The following is a 23,536-nucleotide window of genomic DNA, read 5'->3' on the forward strand; positions in this document are numbered from 1 at the left end:
GCGTAAAGATGCAACTGATAAGAACTAGATACTTACTTAAAAACTAATTCTAGAGATTTTTCGTATTCTTAAAATAAAAAATCGAATTGTAGTATGAGTAAGTCTGTAGACCTCAAAAGCTAAGCATATGTCTCTGGTATTTTGACGAAGAATTAATGCTTAAATATGCTATAAATTAACAGATATATGGTATATATATACATTCTCACATATATATTTGTGATATCATATTGATAATCATAACATGTAGATTTCCGTATCATATTACGTATACCTTTTTATACTTCAAAGGTAGCAAACCTGCTTACACACCACCAGATACCATAGCTTCTGGAGGAGCATTTCAGGCACCTCGAGTCTCCACAGGAGCAATGGTTACCTTACTCCACGGAACACAATAATATTTCAGGGAAATGTTATTTGTTACAGTTGGGCTGCTTCAAATTTTAAGCATGAATATTCCTCTATTTATTTTATCCAAGATATTTATTGTTGCATGCAATGTTAAATTTTATTGACATTTCTATACCTACCTACCTACATTTTAATGTTGATTAAGTGTGAAAAATTAAGAAAACTAAATAATTGGCTTAATAGCTTTTAATACCAAGATTATTATTCGAAATTAGAGATCAATCAACAAAAATTAGTTGTTATATAATTATGACATTCGCTAATGATCATTTAGTACACAAATTATTGCGTTATTAGCCTGGCCTACACCGTATGTTGTTTTTGACAGTGTTTACAAAGTTGAGCTTAATATTGGTTTTGACACATCACTTACCACAGCCAACCTATAAGAAAGAAAGGAATAAGGTTTCGTGGATACAATAACACACAACACATTCTTAAACTACCAGAACAAAAATTTGAATGTCACATTAGTATTATATACACCGTACAGATTATTGCAAAATTTTATTTTTTGAATATTTTTTTCTAAATTCTACTACATTACTACATTACATTACTTATTAGTATACATAATCCAGGGCTAGCTTTCGCTGAATCCATTGTTCTACCATCATCCTGTTCCGGTATGACGGATGAGTAGCCAGTAATTACAGACACAAATTGCTTAACAATTTAGATCAAAGTGCCCGGAGCGCTTTGCAAATATAAGGAATGTATAATGCTACAGCACTGAATATCTTAGAAACCGCTGCTGTGTCTCATTTGCTCAGCTATCACGGAGTTCAACAAAGTATCGCCGTTTATGTTAGAACTGGAGGTGCTTCGTGGTTTGTCTGTGGTAAATTTCGTAAGCTGCCAAGTCAAGTAAAATTTACGTCTATTAAGTTCGGTCGTAAGGCCAAGAAGAGTTGTGGCTGGAATACTGAAATTGATGATGGATGGATGAGGTTTAAAATATCGGCTAATATAGTTTTTTTTCAGTGGTGAAGCAAAAATTGTTATCGTTATAGCAGTATTCTAAGAAATGATTAAAATTATCATTATAAATTGGAACTGCGTATTAATCTCCAAATTTTCTCCTTTATAGGACGAGGGGCTGGATTATATTCTTACTAATAAGCTAGAACTAAGTAATCGACATATAATTTCTAGAATTAGGTTTTTAATTAAAACACGCCTTTGGTTAGCTTTTATTTTTTTTATAAATAAACTAAAACACTTTATTATTTTCGATTTTTGAACCTAAACATTTTATAATAAACGAAGATTGAAAATATGACTTATATTCAAAATTTTAATATTTTAAATTGTGGCGCTGTAGTAACTGGGACGCAGCCTAATTGATAGAGCTTCCTGCATACCTACTAGCCAAGTCCAACTCCAAATACATCGTGACACGATGTCGTTATCATGAAAAATACATTTTAAGGCATAGATTTTTTAATCATTATATATTTATAAAAGTAAAATAGTAAATAATTTTTGTATTAATTTTTTAAGCATGGATATTGAAATTAAAGTTTAAGTCCACTTTTATTCCTAATTATTCTTAATGTAATATATAAGAAGCATCGCGAAACTCATTATACAATTTTTTCTTTCATATAAGCCAGGAAATGCCATAATCTACTTTTACCAAGTTATTTATGAAAAGTTAGAGATTTTAAAGTTTGTTTAATTTACCAAGATGGCATACAAAGTTGTTGGTCGCGAACCGGCCGAGACTTTGATGAAGATGAAAAAGAGATGTCTGACTTTCTTGCAGTTTCTTTATAAAACTTCGCGGTGTCTGGCAGAAAAGGGGTTAAAAAGCTTAATTACGAACGCTTCGAGTTGAACGATTTAATTGATTTTAGTTCGGATTTTTAACGAAGTCGTCCTAATAATCGCATTATAATTTCTGCTTCTTTAATTGCTTCATCCAACTTTTTTATTCAATTATCATTTGACCTAAATATAATAAAATATTATGATATTTTTAGAAGGGGTTTTTATATGGGTCATGAAAATGATGATTTCGATTTTAAGGGTAGGTAACACATTAATACATTTTTACTAAAAGCGCTAAAAGTCCTTTTAAAATTGGTCGACAATTACTTATTATTTTTTATTTTTTATAGAAATTAATACGAGTTTTAATTTTTATAATCGTATAATTAACTACGAGAATATTAAGAGTCTTATATAAAAAAAAAAAAAAAAAAAATTCAAACACTTCAATCATAATTTGTTATTTATATTGTAAGAAAATATTCTTACAATATAAATAACAAAATTTACTTACGATATTTCTACATCGTTCAAATCAAAAGGTACAAGATCTTTTTTTGTTACCTTCACGTCGTTCTATAAATCAAATATTTACACAGTCTACACGATCTAACAAAAAATGATTTATCCCAGGCTTACGAGCATTAAGAATTTAAAGAAATCGAATACGAAGGAATGGTACTTTAATACACAATAATTGTCGTTGAGTAGCGTGAACGATACGATAACGTCACGGTGACGTGACGTGACCGGGAATAAGTTCACAGTGAGTTGACAGATATGCTTCGAGAATTATGTTTACTTAAAATATTGCTTTTTTTGTTCCTTTTTGTATTTTTTGTGTCTTTGTTATAATAGTTTTAAAAACTTAATTACTGTGAGACTTTGCCCAAGTTCAGTTATCAGTTTATCACAAAAATGTCTAAGTTAATAATAATAATTTTCAACAAAAATTTTAAATTTAGTTTATTCTAATATATGTTTAAATAATAAAAAATGGAAAACTATATAAGAGGAAATAAAGTTTTTAAACGATAAATCGTATTTGTTTTAAGAAAGGAAGTGTGAATTTTAGACTGCAAACAGTACCCAAAATAGTTACAGCGGAAAAAGGATGAACCAACATGCTTTATTGAATTAGAACTACGACAAAATTGTTGAAAATCTACAGCAGCTTTTAGTGCAAAGCAAATCTATGAAAATACCTTTCATATTTCTATTAATTGATATCGAAAACGCTTAACAAACTATTTCACTGCTGCAGTTTTAGAAAGAGTATGACAGCCAGACAGAAAATAATTATTAGTATAGATTCCAAAAACATAAATCCAATAAATTGCCTTATACAACACTTATAAAAATGGTGTGTTGAAATAAATTTCCAATTACTATTTCATATACCTACTTGTATTGCATACAGATTAAAAAATGTTTTACTTTACCATTAAATATATTTCTCAAATATATGTATTATCTGTATTAACGTGAAAGTTTTCGTAATATAAGCTTTTTATACTACAGTTAAGAAAAAAGATAGTAATAAAATCTCTTTTCTAATAAAGAAAAAAAAAACACATATTTTTATTACTTATAAATCCGATTCTCAAAATTCTATTTACGAAGCTAAAGAGATTAGTCACCGTGAAATGTAACAAACGTTCAGACTAACATACGGACGCGTCCTGAATATTCAATTTAGAGGACAAACTTTAAATTGAAACTATATCATTCTGAACTTTCCACTCTGTTTCAGATGCTGTGCAGCGTTTTGTCGAACTACCCACGTACACTGAGGTGAATCCGGGTGAAGACGGTCTGTTAAAATGCCGGATATCCGATAAGAAAGGCGTGTGTTCATGGCAGAAGGATAATAAGGTAAATTAAAATAATATATATTTTTGCTGATATTTTATTCATGTGAGATTGTGTATAATAACTTGAAAGAATAAATATAACAGAGCAAAAGTTAATCTAAGTTAAAAGTAAGTTACAAATAGTAATGTTCAAACTTCGAGTACGTGAAATTATGAGTATTTTAGCTGCAATTTCTGTGGAATTGCAACAACTTTTAGAAAATAATATATACGTTAAAAGTTTACATTGTAGTACTTTATAAGAAAATTAAGTCAAATATTACCTTGTAATTAATATTCCATTATTTGTAATATTAGATTCAATTAGGTAATTATTAAATGAGTGTATAAATAAATAACAATACAATTCTTTTACAATTGTACTGATATTGTCAGACAATAGGCACAATACAGCCTTCAACTATCAAACATAAGTTACGAACAGATACGCCCAGAATATTAATCAGTAAGGATCTAATCGTCACATTGCTGGATAACCGTAGTTGTAATCCAATCCAGTGTACTTCTCTTATTAAATATTATAGTGCCCCTTTTGTATTATCTCTTTATATCTTCTATATATTAATAGGTGAAGCAAAATAAATTACGATTTTTTTACGAAAATTACGCGGACGGAGGACTATAAAATTTGCATAAAACAATACATTAAATCAATAAAAAAACAATATTACATATATTACCATGTATTTGACACACACACGCGTATATACTCTTTTGTTTATTATAATAGAAGTATAGTATTGCAGTCCACTGCTGGACATAGGCCTCCACAAGTTCGCGTCAAAAATGGCGTGAACTCGTGTGTTTTCCCCATAGTCTCCACGCTGGGCAGGCGGGTTGGTGACCGCACCAAAGATGCTGCTGCCCGTCTTCGGCCTGTGTATTTCAAAGCCAGCAGTTGGATGGTTATCCCGCCATCAGTCAGCTTTTTAAATTCCGAGATGGTATTGGAACTTTTATGCCTTTGTCGTCTCTTATGACACCCACGGGAAGAGAGGAGGTGGCTATATTCTTTAGTGCCATAACAACACAGCTTAAACTAAATTTATCAGTACCAATTTTTTTAAAGAGTAGTTGGTGTTTCTTACCGATTCTTCTCAGCAAAATATGCATTCAGAATCGGTGATATATTCATATTAACAATAGTAAATTTATGAAAAATATTGTTTTTAACGTTGTGATAATTTGTAAAATGACAACTGAAACGTACTTTTGACGCTTAAGTAACGAGTTTTTATTAAATTTGTTACAAAAAGAGTTGCTTGATCTCAGAAAGAGGTAATTACGTCCTTATGAAACAGATAAATTTTAACGGAAACGGGATGTATGGTCGAGGAGCGATCGTAATACTGTACTAATGACCAATGATAAATAATATTCTCATATAATTTATAAGTCGGTAACTTCATTACCTTTCGGGTATTACGTATATCATATATTTTATATTGATTATTATTTTCGCGTATATTTTCGCGTATATTTATTTTCATTCTGTACTTTCTGAAATTTTTGTACGCAATTGTATTAAAATATTAATTTTTTGAATTTTAAAATATATGTATATTTTGTATATTAATATTGATTTGAGTCTTGTATATTAAATTTGATTTGAGTCTTTTAAAACAAAATATTTGAAATTATTAAAAAGATAATTAACCTATTTTATTAAGATCGGATTTCAATTATTTCTTAAAATTTTCAAGTGAATTTTTAATTTTAATTTAATCTTTAAAATATTGTAGAAAATAACTCAGATAAGTATCAGAGAAACTAAAACTTAAAGATTTTAAGCAAAGATCAACTTTTTTAAAAGTTTTTAACTGTTTAAAGTCTTGTACGTTCTCGTAGATAAATATCGTTAGGAAAGCGATATATTATAGGTTAGGAGAAACTCTTAGATATACGTTGCTTAAGTTAAACAGCGCAACGGATAGAATCTGGCTTTACTAGCTTAAAATAAGAATGTTTGGCAATCAGTCAAACATCTACAAATCTATGTTATTATACAACACAGCACAACATACAGTTATGCTATTGCCTCCTACTTTGAAGGCCGATCAGTTTTCAAAGACTTACATCGTGATATTTTGATTTGATGGTGTTAGTAAACAATTGTAGTGTCACGGTAGTGCCATCATGAAACCAAGTAATTAAAAAAAGTTTAAATTTGTATATCTTATTAATTTTACAATATCTTAAACAAACTTCGCCTACTACTAACTATTTATACTCGCAATTCTTGTAGTACAATGTTACATTCGATAAAATATATCATGAACGCCGAAAATAGTAACGTCCATTAATAAACAAATATCGTTCATTATTCTCTCTATAAATACGGGGACAATTGATACAAGCATATAATGAATTTCATCATTTTCCGCTGATAATCGGGAGCGGAGGCTTAACGTGCTCTCGTCCGCTCGGCGAGGATAAAATATTGTGAATATTAAACTACGTTCGTATGTACTAGGTACACGCGTAGTTCGTTTATGTAGTTACTGATTCGAAACAGTCATATTTTAAAAAGAGCTGAGCGTGACTTTTTTTTAATGAATTTTGAGATGTTTTCGTAAATTATTTTTGAAAAGCGGGTTGTTGTTGTACTAGTCATTTATGTATGTGAGTTCATTATTTCAAATAGCTAAGTGTTTTACAAATAAGGCAAAATTTGATGCGTTTAAATTGGCAGACAGAGGCTTACAATGATACGATGAACTCTTTATTTGAAATTAGTGGAGTGATCTCTTTTAATCGACTTCAAAGGAGAAGGATGTGACTCAATTCGACCGTATATATATATATATATTTTATGAACCGATTTTGATAATTCTTTTTATATTGGAATATCCCAAGTGTGGTACAATGATGAGAAAACCAAGATCTGATGATGGAATCCCAGAGAAATCGAGCGAAACCCTCAAAAATCGTAGTGACGACTAGTGCGTTTGATATTTTTTTTTTCGTCGACTTACGTTGTATTATACCGCATAACTTTCTACTGGATGTACCGATTTTGATAATTCTTTTTTTGTTGGAAAGGAGATATCCCTAGTTTAGTTTAGTATAAGAAAACTAGGATCTGATGATGGGATCCCAGAGAAATCGAGGGAAACTCTTGAAAATCCGCAATAACTTTTTACTGGGTGTACCGATTTTGATAATTTTTAATTTAATCGAAAGCTGATGTTTGTCATGTGGTCACATATAAATTTTATTGAGATCTTATAACTACTTTTTGAGAAATCTTTAATACCGCGCAGTTACTTGATTATTTTTTCGTCGAGCTACGTTGTATTACTCGTCGAAATAATTGAAGTCGGTTTTTTTTCGTTTCCGAGCAAACACAATTATTTGATTAGGTTTACTTAGTTATTACTAAATAAAGTTATATAATTAATTAATGTAGGCATTTTCTAGTATGGTATACTAACGCATCTTTTTCGTATACTCTCATAAAAATATGTTTTTTTTTAAACGTTTGAACTCAAAAATATTTTTATATCGATAGCTTCAGCTGTGATAAGCCTTTAAAAATATTTCGACTTCAATAAATATTTTTTGATATCTATAAATTCTACTGGATTTACTTTTCAACTTTTATGAAACACTTATGTCTCTTATGCAGGTTTTTTAGTTCAGACATAGAATAAGGACTATATTTATGTTATTACTAGCTCGTTGGCGCAGTTTGTAGTGGCCCTGCTTAATATACATATAGAATAGAAATGAGATAAGAGAGAAAAGTAAAGAAGTCAATAATTTTTGTTTATAAAATATGTGAATTACCAAGTATTCAGTATTTAAATTATAAGTGCGTAGTTGTGATAGGTTGCATATTTGTTATAATTCAATTGTACTTGGTTGGTTTTTTCATAAGATTTCGCATGTGAAAACACGTATTACTTTTCTTCGAAGTGTATTTAATATTTTTTCGAAGTTCTTTCTGTTTACAATAGTAATGGTATTTTTATTTTGTTTCTTAAATTTAATTTATAATTTGTAAATATTATGCTGCAAAATTATATATGAATCATTAGTTACCTGAAATATATCGATTCTGATATCGCAGTTAAATGGAATGACGCCAGTTTAATAATACGTCGTATATGAACTCTAAACAAAAATATTGAAAAGCTTTGCAGGTACAACCCTAGTACATTGTTAAAATTTAGTTAATGGAAACTACGTTTTCAACACTACTAATCTCGTTAGAGATACTTAAAAACTTTGTCTCTTACAAAGCTATTGAAATGTCTCATTATCTATTTCACAAAATGTTAATGAACTCATTACATGACGTATAATTACAAGCACCTTCAAACTAATGATGGGTGAAATTTATTGCTTTGTTACCGATGTTACAAAAACTGACGAATTCTAATCGGTTGATTTTTCTTTTAAACGCCTTTTTAAAAACTATTGTCTTTACTTTTAATTAATCTTGCTTGTGTACTTCGCTTCCGGCACGTAAAAATGACTAACTGAAATTTTAATATTCTTTCTAATTACACCAACAAGAATTTTTTTGACAAAATTTTGTATTTAATCAAAAGTAGTTAGAGATTAAGGAGTGATAAATTTTTAATTATAATATTTTATTATTTTAATACAAAAATACATCATTTATTATTAAGAATAAAGTATTGTTAAGAATGAGAATGTTAATATTTATAACGTTCGTTGTATTTTAAATTTTACTTTGTCTTAATTTACGAGCTACTACAACAAGGTACTTCTACATAACTGTCCAATGAGCGCGTAAGCACCCGACTAGGAAAAAGGTCAGGCTCAACCAAATCATGTATCTGGATCGGATCAGGACGATGAGGCATGCCAGATCCGGCAAGCTCCAGATCTGGTCCAGACTAGGATAGCCTGATGTATAATATAATCAAGTATGGAAAGGCATACTGGATCAGGACCCGGTCCGGTCCAGATAAGGACAGCCTGATGTAAAATATAATCAAGTATGGTAAGGCATACTGGATCAGGACCCGGTCCGGTCCAGATCAGGATAGCCTGATGTAAAATATAATCAAGTATTTTAAGGTATACTGGATCTGGAGATACACGATCTGGTTTACCTTTACTACCTTTAGTAGGTAGACCTTTCTAGTCGGGTAAACGACGTCAAATTTAAAAATAGTTTTTCACGCGGAACGTGGGCTATAACACCTACGGAGCCTCCCATTTCAAGTGACGTAGTTAGGGGTCAATATTATATTTGTTTGTTGTATTAAACATGTTTTTAATCTTATAAATAAAATTTCATATGCACATATAAACATACGTATATGAACATCAGCAACGCAAGTTATATGTGTAAGTGTGAATAGCATTTTGCAGTAAATGTAAAATATTTAAAAATGAATATCGTCAAATCAAGGTTGAGTAGGCGAGCACGGTTGCAGGCAGTTGGTACGTACGTCTCCAGTGAATCGCAATTCAGATTTCCAATGAGAAAAGCGAGCCAGCTCGCTTGTCACTCGTCGAGGCGACGAGATAATTTTAAACAAGTTTTTATATTATTTTTAATTTTAATATTTTAAGATAATTTAACTGCCACTCCAAAAAAAGATTTTAATTTTGAAAATTGTTAAAAGAGATGTTTTATATTTATCATTTTAATTACACAGTTGTCTTATTTTGGAACTGTCTGGATAGCCAGTGATAAAAAAAATATTTTAACGCTAGGTGCTATATGATCTTTGCTCGGATCCTGCCTTTAACTTTTAATTATAAAAGTATTTTGATAAATACATAAATAATCTATGTATGACGTCTTTTATATCACCAGCTTAACTTCCAATCCAATATTTGTATTATTGAGATGAAATAAAGTCTATGGACTATTCTGGATCTCCATTTACATACATACCAAGCTTAAATAATCAGTTCAGGCAGTTTTTGCTTCAAAAAATAAAGTTACATGAATAAACCTTTGAATTAGTAATATCCTTAAAATGATAATACGTTGATAGGATGTTTGCAAAGCAATCAAACTAATTACGTAATTAATAAATATAATTTATACATGTTATATAAATTAAGAATGTCTCTAATCAAAGGAGGTAATCAGGACTCAGCAGTGACAGATGAGAACAAATAGACCACAGAGCTGCGGTTTCTGCGGGTTGCTATGAATAGGGTTTTCAAGCGATCAAATAACGATGTTACATTTTGCGTAATTGGGTCTCTAGAACATTATGTGGTACTAACATTTTTTATTACACAAAATATAATGTATAATATAGTATGTATACTGAATTGGTATAGAGTGCAAATTAAAATTAACAATTTGGAGTAAAATTTCACATAGAACCTCATTAAATTTGCTTAAAATATTACGTCATTATTATTTTTTATATCAAAAGTTTTATTTTTAATCTAATATAACGGTTATATTAACTTCGTATACATAACGAAGAATAATATAAAGGTGTGGAAAATGAGAATGTGAAGTTTTGGTACGTCTTAGGTAAAGTGTATTAATAAAGTTTTTATGTTATTAGTTTTTATATTATGTTATATTAAGGCCGTGATATCAATTACTTTTACTGCAAATTGTGTGTTCGATCGATTCCTAATAATGATAAATACGAACTCATTCAATATGTTTGTTGATATGTTGTATTTGTGGTTTTTGAATAGATATCATTGTTTGCAGTAAAGAATTTAATTAGGGCTATTATAAACAATATTTGATGTTCTGTGATGTACCTACATATTATTTTGGGTAGTTAAATGTGTAAAATTATCATGTTTTATAAATAAATTACCAAAATAAGTAAGTTGGTATGATTATCTCTGACTTGTAATACTCAAATTTAAATGGATCTTCAGTAAATTGTTATTTTTTTAATAAAATTGACGATCAATCATTTAAAAAAAATTAAATTTAAGTATTTTCTATAGATAACATAACAATTAATGTTATTAATGTAGTTATAAGGAAATAAAAATTAACGATGTAAGTTTTACGGCTGGAGAGCATTTTCGCAATTTGATAGGTAGGATGTGGCACATGCACAAGTTGCATGCATTATACAGGTGATCACTTACCGTCAGGTGGGACATCTGTTCGTCTGCCTTCTGTCAGCTATAAAAAATACATCGTGAAATTATAGCGCCGCCTTTACCATAACTAAATTATGAATGGACTTTATGGCGATGGAGAAATTCCGGAACCAATGTAGACACTACACAGGAACTGTGAGAGAAAACCAGAGTATCAAATTTAGTACATTTGTAACAATCGTATCGTAATCGTAAAATAAATATTAGTTTTCTTACATTCGCAGCATTAATATGAAACGAATAAGTTTCTTAAGGTTATTGTATGTATTTAAGGAATAATTGTTCTTTTCAACGTCCTAATTTCAATTTGGCATTCCAATTAAATTTAATTTATTATGTTGCTTTTCCTACGGATTTGGCGATAAAAAAACAGAAAGTAGGAAATCAGGAGTTGTTTACACTAAGATAATAATATCTTTTACTTGAGTAAGTTATTGTCTACTTTAGGCCGTTTATAGACACGTCGAAAGACCACGCCTTTAGGGTTTGATTTATATCGCTTATAGATATTGTTTCCTTTTTATATGTTAATAGTTATTTTACTTATAATAAATAACTCCTTAAAAGTGTATGATTTATGTTCATAGTTTAAGCAAAGATTTATTTGTCTTGTATCTTTTATTTTTTTACAAAGACTTATTGTCGGTTCACTCATAAATAAATCAGGTTGTATTCTTGTTTATGAAAGCTTATTTACAATTATAACATTAAACTGTGAATACTATGGTAAATGTATGTTTCTAATGAATTTTCTGTGACAGGATACCCAAAAGGTGTATCACTCAGTCATACAAAATAGGTTTCCTGAACTCTACACTGCAGTGCAAGTACAAAGTAAATTGAGTTTTCGCTTCTCAATTGGATTGGATTCTCCACATATCGATACTAACTTCACATCGCGTGGAGTAATAATGTAAAACTAATTTAATTAAAGTTTATTACAAATTCGACTCGTGGAAGCTAATGACAGCCCTACGCTGATACATCTTTAATGGAGCAAACGTTGCATTCGCTGCAATATAACCACGTCCATAGAAACCCTACACTGTTGCCCAATGCTTTAAAACTAATAAACAGTTCTATAAGCAACCTATATAACTTACACTCGTATAAACTCTATCGATTTAAGAGTTTCTACTTGAGATTTTGTTTACTTCGACTTGTGAATCGAAGTTTTTTTTGCAAACTTTTTCTCGAATATTAAATTAAAAATGCTATGGATTACTTTTTTTTTTATGTCACTAGGTCGGCAAACAAGCGTACGGCTCACTTGATGGTAAGCGATTACCGTAGCTTATAGACACGTGCAACACCAGAAGCATCGCAAGCGCGTTGCCGACCCAATCCCCAATCCCCCCAGGAGCTCTGGTCACCTTACTCACCAACAGGAACAAATACTAATAAAAACAGTATTATTTTGCTGTGATCTTCTGTAAGGTCGAGGTACTACCCCAGTCGGGCTGCTCCATATTTGGAGCAGGAAATTCCTGCTGTGCCCTACCTCAGTGAAGTGTACTTTCAAGTAATAATGTTTTTCTTTTAATTTATGCCAATTTTTATTAAAATTTATTTAAATTGTATGAAAAAAAGTAATATAGTAATAGACTTACCGTAGGAACATGCGTCCGTGTGTGTGCGTTATAAGATATTCATTTATTATTATTATTCATTATTACAGAAGATCACAGCAAAATAATACTGTTTTCAAGCAGTATTGTGTTCCTGTTGGTGAGTAAGGTGACCAGAGCTCCTGGGGGATTGGGGATTGGGTCGGCAACGCGCTTGCGATGCCTCTGGTGTTGCAGGCGTCTATAAGCTACGGTAATCGCTTACCATCAGGTGAGCCGTACGCTTGTTTGCCGACCTAGTGACATAAAAAAAAAAAAAAAAAAAATTAAATAATTTAACTTAACCGTATTCTGAATGAGGAAAATTTCAAATTTGGGTTTGCTGATTAGAACTCCGTCAGAGAAACTATAATACGATTTAACAATGATATATTTGAATAAACTATTCATATCAAAATTACCATCGAAACTAAAAGTAGGAGAGAAGTCACATGAAAGGGACATTTTCGTTCTACATCCCCTAGAAAACAAATACTACACTTTTCTTAATTGGTAGCACTGTATAATAAAATTTTCGTTATATAACTAACAAAAAACAAAATGGTCATTTATCTGGATTAATTCTTTCATACCTACTTGAAGCATTAAAAAAAAACGGTTTTGGCCCTATCATAAATATGCTACATTTAAAGGGATGTATGAATTTTTGAAAGGAATAATATTACACAAAATTACACTATTTAAACGAAATTAAATAATAATAATTAGTACATAGTTAGTGTATTAGTGTGGCGACGCGTTGGCAACAGCCACTGTTGCACTGGTGGTTGCGGGTTCGATCCCCGCACACGACAAACATTTGGATTGGTCATGCAGATGTTTGCTGTGGTCTGGGTGTTTGTGCAGTCTTTGTGGGTCTCCCTACCGTGCCTCGGAGAGCACGTTAAGCTGTCGGCCCCGAATGTTATCATATGTTAGCGATCGTTACTCATAGCATATATCCGCCAACCCGCATTGGAGCAGCGCGGTGGATTACGCTCTGATTCTTCTTCTATATGGGGATAGAGGCCTATGCCCAGCTGTGGGATATTACTGGCTGAAGCGTAGTGTATTATTAAGTTATTTTCAGTCTTGTTTTTGTCTATTTTTTATCAATTTTTATGCCTTCTTATTTTTGTATATAGTTTTTTTATCAAATAATAACTTATATCAGATATATCTAATTTAAAAATAATCAATCAAAGACATCTCACTAAATGTTAAAATCGGTTATTAAATAATTTTTTAAAGCGTCAATTATTTAATATGTCCCATTCATATCCGTGACTCTTGTCCCTTTCATAAATATTATACCTAAATTCAAAACTTGGCTATAAAATTCAAAAGCTTAATCAAAATATTGCTGGCCATTTGTTCCAATGTGTGTATGAATGTAGTCGATCACAATAAATGCTAAGAAGACAAAAACTTATAAACTAGCCCGCTGGCGTAGTTTGTAGTTCCCTGCTTTCTGTTCCGCGGGTTGTAGGTTCGATTCCCGCCTGAGTCTGGGTGTAATATTTGTATTTATATATCTATATATGTTTTATTTCTCTTTATACATTTATTAAAAAATTAAAGAAATATTTAGCTGTATCAGCCGGCTGTTACCTATAACACAAGCATTAAGTTGCTTACCATAGGAACTGATATTTATTTATTTATAAAATAAACATTTAAAAGAACACCTTAAAATGGTAATAAAAAACAAATGGTAAATAAAGAGCAGCTATACAACAAATATGATGTTCATTCGAAATTGTTATTATTTTGCGGGTAATTCGAATTGTTCCTTTCAATGCTTGTCCCTTTCATATGACCTCTCCCTCATAACTAACAAAAAAGTGTAAATCACGTGACTCAATAATAAAATAATCAATTTAAACGCATATAATTAAAAATGTAATTACAACTGGCGTTTTAAAAAAACAATTTTCAGAATAAAAAGCGGTGATATCACAGGCACTCTTAAAACGAAAGCACACTTGCTTTCGTTTTAAAAAAAAAAATCATCTAGCAAGGTAGTGTACGTGAAAAAATAAATTTTCATACGTTTTATTTATATTTCTATTTATAAAAATTATTAGTTTTAGTTTATTGGCTATTAACTTTCAAAAAGGAGGGTAATACTTTTTTTTCTTTACACTGTAATCATTGCGCAATCACAAAATAACGGAAACATAATAATTCGAAATATGAATACATAATAGAAGGATAATATGGAATACAAATATTTAATAACATCAGTTGTAAATCAGATTCGGATTCGGTAATTGTCTGTCTAATACTATATTGTGAATAAACAATCTCTACTTGCTACCCAAAATTATATTATATTAATAAGCGTAATCTGAGGATGTTTTACTACAAAGAGTCATAATTTTATTGGCAGTCGCTATTTTAAATCCAATTTAACTATTTTTAATAATTAATAGTAATTTTACATTTAATATGATATACAACCTTTTTTCAGGGGTCCAGAAACATCATACCACAAAAAAAAAAAAACCAATAAACATAGGAGTCGTTAATAAATATGTTATGAGTGGGAATCGTAGGTACTGGTTATTAATTGTTCTAGCCCGTTATGCCACTTCAACGACGCGTCGATGAAGAGTTCTAAATTTTTATTTTAAATTGTTATGAATATTTTTGTATGAAGTATATTAAAAGACATATATTCTTACATTTACATTTCTTACTTCCTTATAAATTAAAAATACACATTAGAAGTCGTTCCACGTGTGAATATAATTTATTCAGTAAGCAACATGCAAAACCCTTTCAAAAATGATGATGTACTCTCAAGGTTTTCTTTATCAGCCGACGTTAAATTGTCGACTGACGACGGCGACGTAATCCATTATTTGGTTATTTATTACCTAATAGTTTATAGTTATAATGAAATAATTACTGCATTTGATGTATTTGACGCTGATCATAACTATATTTGATGATTATATTTCACACTAATTAATTAACAAATAAAATTACTTACTCAATGTAATTCACTCAAAAAAGTTTTATGTTAGTATACGTCGGGTGTTTTTGTTGTAAATGTTTTTAAGACTGTGACGGTATTTTAAACACGCATTAGACCGTAAAATCTATTTTTAAAAGATGAAAGGTAATTGTTACAAACGTATGCGGATAGTTCCAGGCAACGTTCGGAACGTAATGATATCTGGTATCTGGAATGAACGGAAGATATATTCCGAATTTCAATATTTTAGATATGAATCAGTAAATGTGGGTCGGATTAAGAGGAAAAACTTTGGTACAGTTCGATAACGAAATATTTGGGACGAGCTTTTCCTTTGCGTATTTATTAGTTAAAGTATTTTCTAGTATTTATTTTAGAAGACAATGGTATTCGGCAATTGTAATTGTTTATATCGTGGAACCTTTGTTGGAATCGTCGTTTATTCAATTTATATTTATGACTATTGGCCACTGCGGTGTTTCTATGTTGAAGCGAGTCGTACTTTTAGATGTATGGATCTATGACGTATCTCAAAAACGATTTATATTCATTACATTGTATACCTTTTAACTTTCAATGAATTTCAGAAAACGCGTGATACTAACTTGCCTAACAGTGTATTCTGTTATATTCATCATTTTTTTTAATTGTGAGAATGTTTGTAAGAAAGAACTTTTGATAATCCTTGCTCCCAAGGATCCCAATCTCCCTCAAAATGCTCAAGTACTGGAATATTATTTTTTAGGAAAAACTCAATAGAAAATTGAAATTCACTTGGTCAATTCAGCCGATATTTAACGGGTTCGTAATGGTTTGTTATTCGTAGCATTAACTACATGTGGTACTATTCAAAGTCATCATTTCTAAGAAACTAATTACAAGAGAATAATATCATTTAATTTAAGCCACAGGAGACAAAAAATTTTTTTATTATATTAAATATTAGAAATATATTATTAATGTTCATTTGGACATTAATAATATACTTCATCTATAATCTATAATATAATCTATAATATATATAAACGCGAAAGGTCATTCATCACGAAATCTCCGAAACTATAACACCTACAAACTTGAAATTTGGCAAGTAGGCTCCTTATAGGACGTAGACATCCGCTAAGAACGGATTTTACGAAACTCAACCCCTAAGGGGGTAAAATGGGGGTTGGAAGTTTGTATGAGATTCCCATGTTTTTGACTTAAGAGACTTGAAATTTAAAATGTAAGCTCTATAGATAGATGGTAAAAAGGTGTCCAAATAATGTATCTTTAGAAATCAACCCCTTTTTGGGTTAAAACGGGGGATAGTAGGTCGGCTCACTAATCACGAAATCTCCGAAACTATAACAGTTACAAACTTGAAATTTGGCAGGAAGGCTCCTTATAGGGCGTAGACATCCGCTAAGAACAAATTTTACAAAATTCGACCCTTAATGGGGTAAAAAGGGGGTTGGAAGTTTGTATGAAAGTCCCATGTTTTTGAAGTAAGAGACTTGAAATTTAAAATGTATACCTTATAGATGATGAGAAGGTGTTCAAATAATGAATCTTTAGAAATCAACTCCCTTTTGGGGTTAAAACGGGGGATAGTAGGTTTACTCACTCATCACGAAATATCCGAAACTATAACACCTACAAACTTGAAATTTGGCAGATAGGCATCTTATAGGGCGTAGACATTTGCTAAGAACGGGTTTTACAAAACTCGACCCCTAAGGGGGTAAAACGGGGTTTGGAAGTTTGTATGAAAGTCCCATGTTTTTGAAGTAAGAGACTTGAAATTTAAAATGTATACCTTATAGATGATGAGAAGGTGTTCAAATAATGAATCTTTAAAAATCAACTCCCTTTTGGGGTTAAAACGGGGGATAGTAGGTTTACTCACTCATCACGAAATATCCGAAACTATAACACCTACAAACTTGAAATTTGGCAGATAGGCTCCTTATAGGGCGTAGACATTCGCTAAGAACGGGTTTTACAAAACTCGACCCCTAAGGGGGTAAAATGGGGTTTGGAAGTTTGTATGAAAGTCCTATGTTTTTGAAGTAAGAGACTTGAAATTTAAAATGTATGCTCTATAGATGGTGAGAAGGTGTCCAAATAATGTATATTTAGAAATCAATTCCGTTTTGGGGTTAAAACGGGGGATGGTAGGTTGATTCACTCATCACGAAATCTCCGAAACTATAATACCTACAAACTTGAAATTTGGCAGGTACGTTTTTTATAGGGCGTATACATTTGCTAAGAACGAATTTTATGAAACTCTACCCCTAAGGGGATAAAACGGGGGTTGGAAGTTTGTATGAAAGTCCTATGTTTTTGGAGGAAGAGACTTGAAATTTAAAATTTATGCTCTATAGATAGTGAGAAGGTGTTCAAATAACGTATCTTTAGAAATCAACTCCCTTTTGGGGTTAAAACGGGGGATGGTAGGTTGACTTACTCATCACGAAATCTCCGAAACTATAACAGCTACAAATTTGAAAATTGGCAAGTAGGTTCCTTATAGGGCATATACATTTGCTAAGAACGAATTTTATGAAACTCGACCCCTAAGGTGATAAAACGGGGGTAGGAAGTTTGTATGAAAGTCCTATGTTTTTGAAGTAAGAGACTTGAAATTTAAAATGTATGCTCTATAGATGTTGAGAAGGTGTTCAAATAATGTATCTTTAGAAATCAACTCCCTTTTGGGGTTAAAATGGTGTATGGTAGGTTGACTCACTCATCACGAAATCTCTGAAACTATAACAGCTACAAACTTGAAATTTTGCAGATAGGTTCCTTACAGGGCGTAAACATCCGCTGAGAACGGATTTTACGAAAATCGATCCATAAGGGGATAAAACGGGGGTTGGAAGTTTATATGAAAGTCATATGTTATTAAGTTAAGAGACTTGAAATTTAAAATGTATGCTCTATAGATGGCGAGGAAGTGTCCAAATAATACATCGTAATCTATATACATAAAAGAGAAAGGTCACTGATTGACATCACGAGAACTCAAAAACCGCTAGATGGACAAAGATGAAATTTGGCAGGGAGGTAGATTATAGTTAGTAGACGTCCGCTAAGAACGGATTTTGCGATATTCTATCGCTAAGGGGGTTTAATTGGGGTTGATAGTTTGTATGAAACATATACAGTACCATCAAGTTCGCCTGATAGGTTATTCATACTGCAGCCTGAAAATAAAACTAAAAATGTGGTGTATAGAGAGGTTTTATAAAAATAACTATTAAATTATACTAAATTGTGTCTTTGAAAAAGTTACTCAGAGTGATAAGCATTTTAAGTGACTGAAATAAAAAAATAATTTGCGTTAAGCATCTAAATAGTAATGCATATCTTCATAACGACGCGGACGTAGTCGCGGACAACAGTTAGTGTATTATAAAACAAAGTTCCCAAAAGCGTATGTGACCGATTCCCTCAAAATCTACTTAACGGATTTTCATGCGGTTTCACAAATGGAGAGAGGGCTTCAAGAGGAAGGTTTACGGAACGGCAAAGCCGATTTTGATGAGCGTTTCACTGGAAGTTTGCCGGGAAAACTTTGTGACAAACTGATTTCAACGCGGGCGAAGCCGCGGGCACAGCTAGTATTATTATAAAGGTACATTTTTTACTATTTGTGTTTATGTAAAACCAAGATGGGTTCTTAGTCGTAAATAGCTTAAAGATTAGCATATACAAGCTTATTAAAATCACTGAAGCATAATCATTCCATATCCTAGTGACATAAAAATAAAATACTGGTGTTAAACTTTAGCCATATATCGAGAAATATTTTATGTATTTAACTTTGCCGTGAACCTCAATGAAAGGTCACAAAAATACTCTATAAATATTACAGCGGTTTACGATATTACAATTTTTAAATTTTTATTAGATAAATTCTAAAGCCATTCGAAATGATAAGAGTGGACCACCTCGATAAAAAAGTATATCTAAAAGAATAAAATATATACGTATAAAGGAGTTGGTTTACTGATTTTTTATTTTACCGCCATCGTTGTCAAAATGACTAAAACTTGAAACATGGAATTGCACAGTTGTTTCTTCTTAGTTCGATTCCTAACAAAGTCGCAAAGATTGTATGAAGTCGAAAAAACTTTTCTCATCGACTTAAAATCACCAAAAAAGTTTTTAGAACAATCTGGCACTTAGTCAACGTTTTAAAAAGTTTATCTCTTAAGAGGGTAAAAAACTATTGCGCGACAGAAACCGCGTGGATCGACGAGTATACAAATCAATTTTTACGTGCCACTTCAAGTTAACAATAAAAAAGTGTTATGCCCTATATGATATTAAGTCACGCGCAAGTAAGGGCAAGGGGAGGTTGATAGGGGTATAATTAAGCTGAGTGAAGTAAAATCAAGATTTTAAAATTGTTTACCAGAATGTTCTAGACACAGAAATTTACTGTATTTTTATATGCAATATTTTCTATAGTTAAGTTTGTAAACAAGCTTACGCTCTGCCTTATGGTAAGTAGTTACCGTAGTCTATGGACGCGTACAACACCTGGAGCATCGTAAATGCTTTGGCGACTCTACAGAGTATCCTCAAGTGCTCTGGGTATTTTACTCATCAGAGGAACACTACGCTACTTTATAACAGTATTATTTAGCTTTGGTCTTCTTTAAGGTTGATTTAAACACTAGACGGGCTGCTCCAGATTTTGAGCTTGATATTTGATGGTTGGTCATTAACGACGCAGCGGCGCAGATTAATTAATGGTCACTTCTCCAGTCGAAAATGTAATTAATTTATTTAATGTTCAAAATTATATTTGCTAATTAATCTGCGTTGAGTTAGTTAGGAACGTTTGTCAGTTGTAATAAGCGATTACTGAAATGACCGTTAACAGAACGGTCAGTTGTCGTGACTACGCACCCCAAAGCAAAACTAATCATTAATATATATGCCAATTTTTTTTTTCTAAATAGCTCATTTATCGGGTTTCTATTTATATCAATTTGTGGATAGGAGCAGAGTAGAAAAAGAGAGTGAGACTAGATATTATACATGATATTTTTAATTTCTTCTATACTCTGTAAATTATTATTCTTCTAAATCATATTGTGTTTTAAATTACCCTCTATGACTATTCAAATGTGTGTCTTTGTGTTAGTCTTCATTCTATATTTTTACTATATATTCAACTATCATTGTGGCTTCACCGACGTTCACATTAATTATTACAAGTCGTTCCATTATTATAAGTCGCAGCAGAAGAATGAATTATAAAATAATTAAAATATTTTATTGTAGCTTCTATAAAAATATAAAGGGTTGTTTAGATGTTTTAACATATTCGATTTTCTTAATTAAACGAAAATGTAAAGATAGTAACTTAATAAAATAAACCTATTCGTTGGATTGTAAACTAACTTATTGTAACTATATCCAAAAATATACATAACATAGCATTCAGAGTATTTAATAATAAAGTATTTCAATTCATCCGTCGATAAAATGCAAATTATGGGAATGATTTGAACATCAAATTACTCTTCCGTACAACATTAGATAATAAAAAATAGATATCCAAATCGAGTTACCCTTTCGGCCGCGTCGGAAGCGATAAAAAATGGTTTTGTTCAGCTTAGGAAATTCTGGGTACAATTTTTCTTAATCTACTTAAAATAAATATTTTAAAAACTACGGTGATGTTAAAATAATACTCTTTAAAAAGTGTGTTATTTTTTCCATTAAACGGACATAGACTGTAGAAGCAGTTGTCAAAATCATTAATCATCGAAACAAGCATCGATATAATTTTGTAAGAAGCCTCCATCTTCAATTATATGATTATATTATATAAAGATCGTTTCCTGTGCATAGTTTTTTTTAATTTGATTTGGATAGTATATAAGTTATAATAATTATGTATATTACTGAATAGAAAACTAAAAAAGCTAATAATAATCTTCCACAAATTGAAACTAAACAAAACACAACGAGGATGAAAAATATAATCTCCCAAATTAAATCGACAAAGGGCGAAAGGCAACATGAAGTCAGATCAACTAATCAATAATAACAATTATTAAGCAATTAAAATGTTAAATAATATGATAATATTTCATTTACGATTATTTGACATTTTACTGATATTGTGGAGAAATACAAAGTAAATTTATACGCAATACCTAGTATTTTTATGATAGGTAGTTTTAATTGAAACTTCTGATAATCGCCGTTCTCTGAACTTATTTGTTAATTAAAATGGAAGCTCTGTTCGCCTTTGAAAACTTTACCATTGTGAAAACAACATTTAGATCGACGAAGTTTTCATAAATTATTTTCTATTATTTTAAAAAACATTTCAATGAAATCGTTGCACATTGAAATGTAGGCGTTTATTTATTTTTCATTTACAGCAGAATACTGTATAATAAATACACTATTTAAAATTTCATAATAGTATTATTCATAACATTATGAGACTTTCGTGGTAGGCGTTAAAAAAGTTTTTAAGGTGGAGGTTCTTATTTTTTCTAAAAATGTTGTATACATATACAAGTATTTGCTTGTGACCCTGTTTAAAAGTACGTTCGCAAATATAATACAATAAAATAAAATACAATACAATATTCATTTTACCCAATCACATACATATAAATAATTTATTCCCGAATTTTACTATAATATAAGGAATTACACTACAATACTTGAAAATTAATTGTTTATAGATCATTGTGGGATAAGTGACGTATGCATACTTAAACTTATAACATATTTCATGACTCATACATATACATAACACACAAACTACTTAATTATACTTAACTCAAACAGAATAGTTAAGTTCTTCAAACCGGAGACTGTTACTCATACACGATACCGCTTATCGTGTATGAAAGTTAATTTTCTCGACAAAGGTCTTCCGTGATGTGCAACGAACGAACTCATTTAGCATACAGATAAAACTAAACGCTTAGCCCACGGTTATCTGACGGTTAAATTTAACCAGGCTCTATTTAGTATGAACAATCGTAGCCGTCAGGACGAGATTTGAATCTTAAGTAACGTTAGTCACGTTCTTTTAACTGTTGTTATACCTTTTCTAGTACTGAATCATGGATGGTAAATTTTTTTTATATATACGTTTAGAAACGGTTTTAGTTTTTATCTTTTCTGATTTGTATTAAGGAGTTTAGTTATCTTGTTTCGAAATTCGAATTTAACAGAGTAGTCGATAATTTTTAATGAATTTAAGGGTTAAAAGAAAAACATAAAAAAAATATAATTAAACAAAAATTTGAATTTATATTTAATATAGTTTGTATTTATAAACGTAAAATTATTAATTGTTTGCAAAAATAAATTGATAGAAATGATTGAAGTTTAATTAAAAAAATAAATGTACTATTAAAAACGTGTTTCGTTTGAAAAAAAAAATCACTTCAAACAAAATCTATTAATGAGAAATGAAGCCGCGTTCAATATAAAGCAATATTCACATAAATGAAGTAAAATACTTAATTGAAATAGAAATTGCATTCGCCCTAAGTCGTTACATTTTAATTGAATTTACAATCAATACAACTTAATTATTTTCTGTCTTTTAACTTAACATCCCGTCTAGATCAGCGACGATATATATATCTATACAAATTAATTGTAAGGTCTGTTTGTTGTAAGAAAATGTATAGTGTTTATTTGTCTATATATTTATGTAAACAAATAAAAATACTTACAGAAGATATATACCTACATTAGTTATATTTTTGATAATAAGTTTGGAATATTTGAAATTTCAAGAACTATTTTGATGGAACTTTCAC

At 30.7% G+C, this 23,536-nt stretch overlaps 1 protein-coding gene across 1 annotated transcript in view; it reads left to right on the forward strand.

Annotated features, from left to right (window-relative positions):
* The first annotated feature begins 1,128 nt into the window (after positions 1-1,128).
* The window catches only part of LOC123656560 (hemicentin-1), an 86,779-nt gene continuing 64,371 nt past the window's right edge, over positions 1,129-23,536 (forward strand). The window contains exons 1-2 of the mRNA XM_045592230.1: positions 1,129-1,255; positions 3,941-4,062. Of these exons, the coding sequence (XP_045448186.1) occupies positions 1,129-1,255; positions 3,941-4,062 (249 nt within the window). The remainder of the gene's footprint in view (positions 1,256-3,940; positions 4,063-23,536) is intronic.

The sequence above is a fragment of the Melitaea cinxia genome, chromosome 9 (assembly GCF_905220565.1).
Source record: "Melitaea cinxia chromosome 9, ilMelCinx1.1, whole genome shotgun sequence".
Lineage (NCBI taxonomy): Eukaryota > Metazoa > Arthropoda > Insecta > Lepidoptera > Nymphalidae > Melitaea > Melitaea cinxia.